Raw genomic sequence first — 11,323 nt, 5'->3', positions numbered from 1 at the left:
GAGAGAGAGAGAATAGCAAGCAATCAAACAAACAAACAAACAAACAAACGAGGGCAGGAATGGTCGCCTCTTTCGATGCTCCCCGTCATCGGCGCTCTCTCTCGACAGCCGGTGCGATGGGGTGGGTGCCGACGCGCCGTGACATCACGCAAGAGACGACGTCGAACCCTACGGCGAGCGACGCCGACAGCGGCGGTTCGCCCAAAGGCTTTGGCCGCTGCCAGTGACTGCACGCGTGCCTCTTCCACACCGCTGCACCACCGCCACCAGCCACCACCATATAGTTCGAGGCGCTCGCGAGCGCCGCTGTTCCACGAGTCGCTGCAGCGCGGCTCCGACGGTCTTATTTTTGGAGGCCGCGCAGAGCAGAGCAGCGCGCGCTTTCTTTCTCTCGGAGGGCTGCCGCACCGGTGGCAGCGACGGCGGCGTGGCAGAGCCCACAACAACAGCGACGGGCCGAAAGAGAAAGCCTGCGCGGCCGCAGCCGCCGCAGGTTTTAAAGGGCCGCGCCAGCCAGACGGTCGGGGATCTTTTTCGCCACACCGTCCCGTTCCGCGGAGTGCAGTGTGGTCACGCGCTCCTGTGTTCTCGAAGGCGGTCGTCGTAACCATTCTCTTCTGGCAAGCCGGCGACGATTGCTCGTCGCAGAACCCCAGCTGCGTTTGATATGATAGTCGGCTCGCTTGTTTCGGAAGGGTGACTTCACACGTGGCGGCTCTGTCGGATACGGAAGTCCTTGCTGCGGACGAAGCCCTGCGAACATTGTCTATCCTACAGCGTACGCCGATGGAACTTCCGTAAGGACCGTGCACGACGGAATTTTTCTGCAACACGTCGGTGTTTCCGCAACTGGATTTAGCATGTTTTGCGATGCAGCGTCTCACTAAGGCATCAAGGCGTATCACTTTTTGAGGCGACGTTCACCTTGTATATGTTTCTCTGCACCTAGAGATCGGTGTCTCGAAAATTCGAGCGCACTTGAAATCCAAGCGGCACGGCGAGGAACATAAACTGGTCGTAGCTGAGGCAGAAAACGTCCACTTGGTCCGGCGAAGCCAGCTTCCTCCTTATCCACGTGCTTTAGTAGCTGTCGTCATGATGCAACGTGTTCGACGGCCGTCCTGGGACGCCCACGAGACAACCCACGTCCGAGCGGCCCTAGACGCGTTGCAAAAGCGATGAAAAGCGCCTTTCAAAAGCGGAACTGTTCGCTCGGCCCTGCGCGCCGCTTGGCTGCTTCTCCGCTGGAAGACGCCAGGCGAACCGAAAACTCGCCAAACGCGTGATCATCTACACCAAGTGCTATTAAGGAAGACAAGAATGCCACCATCGACCGAAAAAGTGCCCGTGTGAGTGTTTCGTTGTGCCGTGATCATGTTTATGTCCCCCGCGTGACCATGACGAGTCGACCTCCTGACCAAGCAACCGTACCGAACGGTTTCAATCGCATCCTGCGTCTTTACTGTCTTCAGTCTTCAGACCGCCGTGAAGTGACCGCCTGGTGCAGTGGTCGTAGTTATGAGTGCTTCCAGGAGAAGATACGGTGATCGTCGTAATTCTTGGTCGGCACCGGGCCCCGTAAATTCCGCGCCGTGGCTAGCTCGAGTGGCTCCAGGATGCGGGAACCACGTCGGTCTTCGCCGGTGCTCCAAGTGCCGCTACTATTGCCGGGCCGGCACCACGTCGCTCATGTCCCACTTCGGGCTGTGCAGCCTGGTGGTCGGCTACTGCGTGATGGGCGCTTTCCTCTTCGAGTTCCTCGAGGCCACCAACGAGCGCAACAAGAGGCTCGAGATGATGCGCTGGCGCTCGAACCTGGCCGACGCGTTGTGGCAGCTGACGTCTGAGTCGCGGATTCTGGACCAGACAAACTGGACCGGCGAGGCGGTGGCCAGGCTGCGGCGCTTCGAGGTGACCCTCGTACAAGCGGTGCGCAAGGAAGGCTACGACGGCAAGGAGGACGCCCAACTGCAGTGGTCCTTCAGTGGGGCCCTCCTGTACTCGATCATCGTCATCACCACCATTGGTGAGTGCTTGGCGTCATTTTTTGGTGGAAGCGTGGTGTCCGATTCGCTTCGGAGAGCCCGACCTGGGGTTTAACGTCTCAAAATCACGATATCATTACGAGGGACGCCGTAATGGAGGGCTCCGGAAATTAAGACCCCCTGGGGTTCATTAACGTGCACCTAACTCAAAGTACGTGGGCCTCAAGCGTCTTCGTTTCCGTCGAAAATGCGGCCGCCGTTGCCGGGATTCGATCCCGCAACCTGCGGGTCAGCAGTCGAGCACCATAACCACTAGACTATACTGTGGCGGGTAATGGTGAGAGCGTTCACCTTTGCCAATGCATCATGGCTGGTCGACAGGTTGGTGGAATAGGATTGAGAACTGGGCAAGCTGGTAAGGATTCATAGCGAATATAAGAAAAACAGCGCCGCAAAAAGAAAGAGATCTAACCTTAGTCCTTGTTCTTTTTACGTATATTCGCTGCGAACATGTTGGTTGTCACAGAGGAAGCGCCGGGAAAAAATGACTATGATAGTGAAATAGCAGCGACACGCGTAATTCTTTCGTTTTTTACTGTGGTCCCCTTTGGACAGCTCATAAAGTTACATACGTCGTCTCTCGGTGCAAGCTATGCCTAGATGTATTGAAACATTGTCGAATGTTTCTGTTGTTCTAATCGGATTGCTTGCTAGCCAAATAGCGGAACAGAATCTCGACGTAACGTGCACCACCGCTGAGGTGCAATCTACAGTGACTCACGTATAAATAATAATAATTGTTGGAGTTTCACGTCCCGAAACCCCGATATGATAATGAGGGATGCCGTAGTGGAGGGCTCCGGAAATGTTGACCAATTGGTGTTCCTTAACGTGCACTGACATCGCACAGTGCACGGGCCTCTAGCATTCCACCTCCATCGAAATGCGACCGCCGCGGCCGGGATCGAACCCGCGACTTTCGGGTTAGCAGACGAGCAGCGTAGCGACTATACTACCAAGGTGGACTATGGGCATCTCCTGGTATGGACGCTTTGATCTGCGGCAGGTGTGATGTAAGTGATTCCGAAAAGTGCGGCGCTGTACTGGGGTACTGCATATATTGGTATTGTGAGCAGCACGTCACTGCTTCATTGCCATTTTGCGTACATTGCGAAACTTATTTTCTTTCGGACTCGTCAAACGGGGGGTCACTACAGTGAAGCTTACTTGACCCTAAATTGGAGAAACCTGAACACTCCTATGATGCTGCTTCTTAGCGCGAAATGACACCACAAAACAGAAGAAAGGACAAAGCGCGATCTCAACTGACCAAACTGGTCAGTTGAGAGTAGCGCTTTGTCCTTGTGGCGTCGTTTTGCGCTAAAAAAGCACTATGAATTCACACCATCTAATCCGCCAATGCACTATGTTGATAATGCACAGCTGAAGTTTTTGACTACAGGTTTATTACGGTACAGTAGAAAGCATTTCGCGCGCTGCTTAAGCCGCTGGCAGACTTTCGCAAGAGGCGGGAGCGGGAAAACGTTGCGCCTTCGTGGAACCCGTGCCCCGACGAGAACTGTTGTGCGTGGTACGATATTCAGCGCACACACGGTGATCGATTGTTAAACCGAAATAACTAGTCGGGGGCCTTCCGTTACAACACGCCCACTATGACGGGCCCAAACAAGTCGTGGCTTGTTTGGTCCCATCATCAATGACAAGAAAAACGTTAGTGCGAGTAAGTTTCTACGCATTTTCGTGGATGAAAGAAACACGTTTGTATACATTTGATCGGTTACAGGTTAGAATACGAATGAAAACCAACAGGCAATGAAGCCAAGGAAAGTATAGGGAACGTTATTTGTAGTCTTTTAACTGTACGTTGCAGTAATTGCGATATAAATGTGAAGAAAATCAAAGTGGATGAAAAGACAACTTGCCGCCGGTAGGGACCGAAGCTGCAACCTTCGGATAACGCGTCCGATGCTCTACCAATTGGGCTACAGCGGCGGTCGTCCACCCGTCCAATTTATCGGGTACTTTTGTGCATGTGAACCTGGGAGTGTTAGCCAGCTCATTCTTTGCTTCAGGTTGCAATTCGTCGATTTCTGTCGATTGATGTTCCCAGCGGATCATCCGAGAAGAGAGAGATAACAACCGCGTCCTTGTTTGACCTCACGCTAAAGGTTAAGCAGTATCTACATGACAGAGGCTTAGCCAGGGGGGGGGGGTGTTCAAACCTCCCCCCCCCCGAAAGTTTTCATTTTTTCGTGCGTATATATGCACGCACACATAAAGTACGCATTTATATGCACGAACATACATAAATTATGGTTAAACCCCCCCCCCCTCCCCCCGAAAAAAATTTCTGGCTACGCCCCTGCTACATGAGCAGGTAAAGCGTATGGGTGGCCTTCCTGCCATTCAATCTCACCTTATGTAGCTTGCATGCCTGAAAGCAAGGAACTATTAATTTTATCGACACTGAAAGGCATGACACACACCAAATTATTTGTTGAATGCAAATGAGCTTTCTCACGCGTTTTTTTTTTCTTTTTTGTCGCAGCTCTGGCAGCTTGATATTCTACGCTTGTGCCGCGATGCCGCGATGCAAGATGTGCCGCGATTCAGAGAACCAGTGTTATGCGACACACCCACATATCGATCGTACTTGGTTTGTTGGAAGTGTATCAGTGCTTCTGTACGCGCCTCCGATGCCCCCAAGTATTTCAAACGTGAGGGAAAAAAATACCGTTTAGGGCTTTCAGATTTCAGTGTCAGACGTGAATGCATTGCCACGCTGATCGTACGTGTCATAGCAACGCTGACGCTGCCACGCCGTGGCTTCGATGTGCGCGTTGCCGTTTTAACAAACAACACCTCTGAGTGAAAATTTGCAGCAGTTGTCATTTAAATAGAGGGTCTGCGAGTGCTTGAGTTTCGGCACTGCTTTGGCCATTTTCAGCAAGTTCTTTGTTATCCGGTGACAGGTTTCTGCTGCCTCTTCCGGTGTCTGCTGGCGGGCACTTTCGACGCCTGCTAAATGCGTGCATTGACTTCGAAGGACGAATTTTTCAACCAGGCGGTCGACGACCGGGATCACGCGTCGTGTTTCATTAACAGTTTCAAGTGTCGAAAGTTGAATACCTTTACGTGGGATGCACACAACTTGATCGCATGCATCTTGTGGGTCGAAGTGGTTTAACGATTCGATCTCATTGATATTTTATTCTCGTGGTTCGTCAGCTCCCGCACGACGCTCAGCCGCCCTTATTACCACGGGATCGTATGATCGTTAACGGTGGATGATAGGAAAAGAATACGCTAATAATAATGATAACTGTTGAGGTTTAACGTCCCAAAACCACGATATGATTATGAGGGACGCCCCAGTGGAGGACTCCGGCAACTTCGTCCACCTGGGGTTCTTCAACGTGCACCTAAATTTAAGCACACGGGCCTCTAACATTTCACCTCCGTCGAAATGCGGCCGCCGCGGGCGAAATTCGATTCTGCGGCAATTCGGGTAGACCACCATAAACACAAGACGACCGTGGCGGGTGAAAAGAATACGCTCGAAAGAAAGTTATCCATATAATTACAGCGATAAATGCATTTGGAGACGTTGCACCAAAACTAAACAAACAACTGCTAAAGGTCTAATAACAAGATATGGTGGTGTTTAGCTACATTTATAGTGAGGAAGTTAAGAACCACGAAACATGCAATGAAACGAAAAATGATACACGGAACGCTAAGGAGATAACTTCAGCGCAAATCAAGACGGGCCACACAGAATAGAAGAGACAAGCACTGGCGCTTACTAACAACTGCTTTATTCTTCACACAGCATCGCATATAGTATATGCCACAACTGTGCTCCGCGATTTCGCGAGACGTTGATTCTCGGAAGAAGCAATAATGACCATGCGCGGCTCGCCTTGGAAGCACACCACATCAAGAAAAAGGGAGCTGATTGTATCCGTGATACTTCCATTTCTTTGTACCCCTCAGAATATGAATTTATGCGCGCGCATCATGGTTAGAAATATATGTTTTTTTTTACGTATGCAATACGCCTTGCTACGCGTGCGCATGCAAGGATTGTGGTTGTGGCATATATATGCGATGTTGAGAGAAGAATAAAGCAGTTGTTAGTAAGCGCCAGTGCTCTTCTATTCGCGCTCTTCTATTCTGTATGGTCCGTCTTGACTTGCACTGAAGTTTTCTCCTTAAATGCTATGCACAAACTAGGCCCAATAAAAGTTTTACTGAAGTAACATTAAGAGGCAGAAAGAGAGCAAAGTGGATTAGAGAACAAACAGGGGTAGCTGACATGATAGCTGCCATTAAAAAGAAAACTGGGGAGGGGCGAGGCATCTAGGTAAGGGTGTTTCAGCTCCAATAACGTGAAACATGGGGAGGGGTGAAGCATGCAGTGTGCGCCGATGTTTCCCACAGCAAAATTTTTATTCTTTACTGCTTTACTCGCCACCGGTCCACTAACGCACCATCACTTTTCAGGTATGTTTCAAGAAGTGGCGTTTCGAATAGATGACTTTACCGTAGAGATGCACGGTCGTGTCTCTTGTTTTAGTTAAGAAACTTGAGCGCCGTGACTACGACATGACACGCCGACAAGGCGAGACCCTAAGGTGCTTCGCCACTAAAAAAAATGGACCTAGGCACGTAACGTAGTGCTAAGGATAGATAACCGATGGTCAGTTAAAGGGACCGACAACCAACTTTTGAGGTACCCGTTTTCTTGAGTGCGACGGGAAGCTTACCGGTCAGAGCTTCAATAATCACAGAGTGGTAACGCGGAGAACGCCGTAAAACATTTGTAATCAGAGTTTTTCGATCTGCAGCGATTATGCAGTCTTAATATGACATGCTGCAAACAGTGAGAGGTGAGCGCGACAGCGATTATACGCCAGCAGTGGTGAGAAGTTATGCGCTAAGTATAAAAAGGCAATGTTACGTTTGCAAAGCCTGCGGTGCCGCGACTACTGCTTTCTAGCCTATTAAATTATTTTACAATAGTTATAGCGTTTTTCTGGGGCTTCTTATAGAAGTACTTTGGCCGTACACAGGTCACTTTATCACATTTTAGTCAAGCCAAGCCAAGCTAAGCCTTCGAAAACGAAACAAGTGGTAGGATACACCAGCAGTGTTGTTTATGAAGTGGTAGCAATCCTCCACAGAACAGTGAGTCGACGGTATTTTGCGAGAAGCAGCGCAAACACGCGTGCTACTCTTCAAAAGTCCGATACGACGAGAGCAGACGAGAGTCGAGTACGCGGGAAGCGCCGCCGGACGCCGCGCGCATGCGCCGCAGCCTCTGTTACACTGGAAGCCACGTACAAAAGCAGCGCCGCATCTCATGCTTTACTTCTTTTACCTTAAAAACAAACGGGATTTGACAATAACATGCATATTCAAAATTTCAGCCCTCGTTCTGGTGCGTTTAAAAGCATTGGACTACGTACAACAAAGTGCTTAAGACTGCATACATCTATAGTTCATGGCGCTAGCGCTAGGCTGCGCGACATACCGGTTTTTGTTACTTTTAAACGCGATTTAAAAATATAAATCCTACTCAGATTGCGAAAAGTATTCCGGAATCTGTCACTATAATTCACGGCCTTTTCATTTCCACCAGAATCTAATCACCCGTTCTGGCCAGTTGTCGGTCCCTTTAAAGCGATGAAGTGTTTACCAAGAGATGGGAAACGTAGCCGAGGACGGCAGGGGGTTAGATTGAGTGACGTAATTGGAAAGTTCGCAGGCATAGATGGAACCAGTTCGCGCAAGATAGGATAATTTGGAAATATTGGGAGAGGCTTTCGTCCCGCAGGGGACATCAAATAGGCTGTAAATGATGAAATGATGATAATGGTGAGCGAAACACATGACTGACTGGCATCATCATCAGCATATATACATAAATTCCCTTGTAAATATACATCTGTATATATCATCATCAACTGCACGGCTTCATCTCCGTTGTGGCAGCAAACTTGACGAAATGCGGCAAACCTCCCTGCCTTGCCTTAATTTTCTCCCTCACGAGCTTGAGTATGTCAATTCAATTTGCGGGCACAGCGACACCATATCCATGGAGGTGACGCGCGAAAACACTCCAATACTTTTATTTGGGAGAACCCCGGGTGGTTTAAATTAATTACGGAGTCCGCCACTACGGCCAGTTTAATTTCTTTACATTTGTATCAATAATTACTAAACACTACAGTTGAATACTACAAATACAGTCCCCTATACTTTCATTGGTTTCGCTGTCTGTTGGTTTCTCTAGGTTGTGTCTAAGAAAGAGAAATTGACAACCACCCGTTTGTAGCACGAAGCCACAAGGAAATCGATAAGCATTTCTCAGAAAGAAATCTTCTTAGTTGCCGAAAAATTCATCCCGGTCCGTAGATTGAACCCGGAATCAACGCCTTTCCGGGGCGGTCGCTATACCAGTTGAGCTAACCAGCAAGCTAGCAATTGGTAGAGCGACCACCCCGGAAAGGAGTTGGTCCCCGGTTCGATCCCCGGACCAGGACAAATTTTTCGGCAACTAAGAAGCTTTGTTTTTGAGAAATCCGCATAGATTTTCTTGTGGCTTCGTGCTACAAACGGGTGGTTGTCAATTTCCTTTTCTTAACCCTTCCGCCGCCGTACGGCATACCGCAGAACTTATTGGTACGTTGTGTCTAACAAAAAAAAAAAAGAAAAGAAAAACACACGAGCTTCTGATGCGATTCCCCTCCTTTCGTATAGTCCCCTTCGGCATATGGGCATATAGTACGTCGGCTTCTTACAGAAGCCCAAGCTTCGTGGTGGTGGCCGCAAGAAGACTTTAGCCGACAGCAATAACAACACTATACGATGAGCAGCCCTGTCAAAATACACATCCACTCGGTTTGGCCGGTATTTACATTTACCACCACCCGTCTTCCTCGTCTGTGCCCTCAGCTCATATATATTCACTCGAGAGCGGCATATGTGTGGCCTCGCAGTACGGCAGCAACCGTGGTCTCATGCATATATACCTCGGCTATAGACTGCCCCATGCGTATAACAACAGGCGTTAAGTTTATCCCCGAGCGGAGACGCGATTTCTCTTGTTCTTAGAAATTTCCCGCCGCCTCCCGCGACCGGTGTTTTCACACTCACGCCTCGGCTACCGGGTAATTTCTGTTTTATGACCGACCTCTCCCCGCTCTTTTATTGGCCTGCAGCTGTCGATGTGTACCGGCGCGGCATAAATGTATAAGGCCGTTAAGATAACGCTGTTGCTTTTCGGTTTTGTCGGCGGCTGCATGGCTGCATCACGGCCTTGGTTTTGTATACCTTCTTCAAGCGAAGGTAGTTATATGAGTTACAGGTTTTGGTGGGGGCGGCGGCGGCGTTGTACGTGAAAAGCCCGGCGCCGGCGAGAGCACATATGAGGCCCTCGAATGTGCGTGGTTCACGTGCGTTATTGTATGCGCCGTTTTCCAATAACTGATGCTTTCTCGATCGTGGACTTGTCGGTGATCAGCCGTTTCTGTTACAGCAATCTTATCTTTTATGAAGGTTATCGAGGTTACTGGTCATTTCACGTTGCCACATTTCATTGTTACCTGGATATGAACGCATGACCGTCGTTGTTGCATGTAGAAACTGAAGTGTTGCGCTGCCAAGCACGTGTATGAAGGTCCTTTTCTCGGCATGGAGGAAGAAAAAGTTAGGAGGGAGCATTGCGCAGTGAGAAAGAAAGAAAGAAAGAAAGAAAGAAAGAAAGAAAGAAAGAAAGAAAGAAAGAAAGAAAGAAAGAAAGAAAGAAAGAAAGAAAGAAAGAAAGAAAGAAAGAAAGAAAGAAAGAAAGAAAGAAAGAAAGAAAGAAAGAAAGAAAGAAAGAAAACTAGTAGGCCAGGCATGCACGCGCCAAGCGTCGCTTGCCCCCATTTTCTCGATAGTGATAAGGCTCCTGAATTTTTCCCCCTTTTTTGATGACAGTATTTACCCGGGCTCCTTCCAATCGCTTTCTCGAAAGAAGTGGGATGACGGTGATAATATCTCACCGATAACTTGCCTTTAGCAGAGAACCCTTTCCTAGTTATCTACCGCCTTCACTCGCATAATAGATTCGCTGGGGTTGGATAAATTATCACTAATGTTGCCTATAGTTGGCTAGTTTTGGATAATTGGATTGGATAGTCGTACGGGATAAACGCACACAGCGTACAAAAACACAACGCACACATACGGCACACAGGCGAACACACACAAAGCGTAAATACGCACAGCCGTCAGAAGCACCACACGCACACACAACAAACACATACAACGCTCGCGCGCACGCGCACAGTCACCTGAAGCGATTTGCTAGACTGACTTTGTGCAGAGCCACCAGCTCAACGTCACCAATAAACCAAAGGAGGAAGAGCAGATGCGAAAACCAGACAGATTTTATGCTCTCCTCAGAATGGAAGAGTCGTCTCACTGCCGTCTGTCAAGAGTGCTTAATTCATGACAGCCAAAACAAAAATAGGGCTTCTTTCCTGTTGGAGTAAAGTATTTATGGAGCCGCGGTTCTGCTGTAAAAACGAGCTTGCTACACGGGGGTCATAAACAGAAAACGTTAAATGCGTGCATCATTTCGTCTATTTGCTATCATAAAACCGCCTGCACTGAACGAACGAATTTAGCATTCAATCACCACGGCGAGTTCCGAAGATTTAGAACCGTGGAACACATTTCTCGCGATATCGTGGTGCAGCTATGATCACCGCCAGAGACGCACGCTGCAGTTCTGAGGACGATGCGGTAGCGGGTTGCTATCGCGTTGCGCTTGCTGACCCGAAGGTCGCGGGATCGAATCCCGGCCGCGGCGGCTGCATTTTCGATGGAGGCGAAAATGTTTGAGGCCCGTGTACTTAGATTTAGGTGCACGTTAAAGAACCCCAGGTGGTCTAAATTTCCGGAGCCCTCCACTGTGGCGTCTCTCATAATCATATGGTCGTTTTGGGACGTTAAACCCCAGATATTATTATCGCGTTGCGCTAGTTCGGTGTCTCACAGTCCGCAATTTTACCCTTCGAGGATACTACAGGCACAATGTGACTGGTTTCGCACGTAAAATCCCCGACTGCGCGTAGACTATCGTGTGTCATTTCCAACATGCTGTCTCAAATCAAAGCATCCCTATTTTCTATGATGTAGCTTCCATATTTCGTTTACTCGCTGATATTACACATCGCAGAGTCATCGCATCGTGATGGGCACACGTTCGTAGGTTCCACAGCGGTTCCATTCTGGTCTGCAGGTTCCACCCATACGGTGAAACG

General features: G+C 49.1%; 1 protein-coding gene across 1 annotated transcript in view; it reads left to right on the top strand.

Moving 5' to 3' along the window:
• The first annotated feature begins 784 nt into the window (after positions 1-784).
• Positions 785-11,323, top strand: part of LOC119389705 (TWiK family of potassium channels protein 18) — a 32,279-nt gene continuing 21,740 nt past the window's right edge. Inside the window, exon 1 of the mRNA XM_037657071.2 lies at positions 785-2,026. Coding sequence (XP_037512999.1) covers positions 1,519-2,026 — 508 coding nt within the window. The 5' untranslated portion in view covers positions 785-1,518. The remainder of the gene's footprint in view (positions 2,027-11,323) is intronic.

The sequence above is a fragment of the Rhipicephalus sanguineus genome, chromosome 4, assembly GCF_013339695.2.
Source record: "Rhipicephalus sanguineus isolate Rsan-2018 chromosome 4, BIME_Rsan_1.4, whole genome shotgun sequence".
In the NCBI taxonomy this organism is placed as follows: Eukaryota; Metazoa; Arthropoda; class Arachnida; order Ixodida; family Ixodidae; genus Rhipicephalus; species Rhipicephalus sanguineus.
Note: the sequence above shows the minus strand (reverse complement) of the source record. Positions and strands in the feature narration are given on the sequence as shown.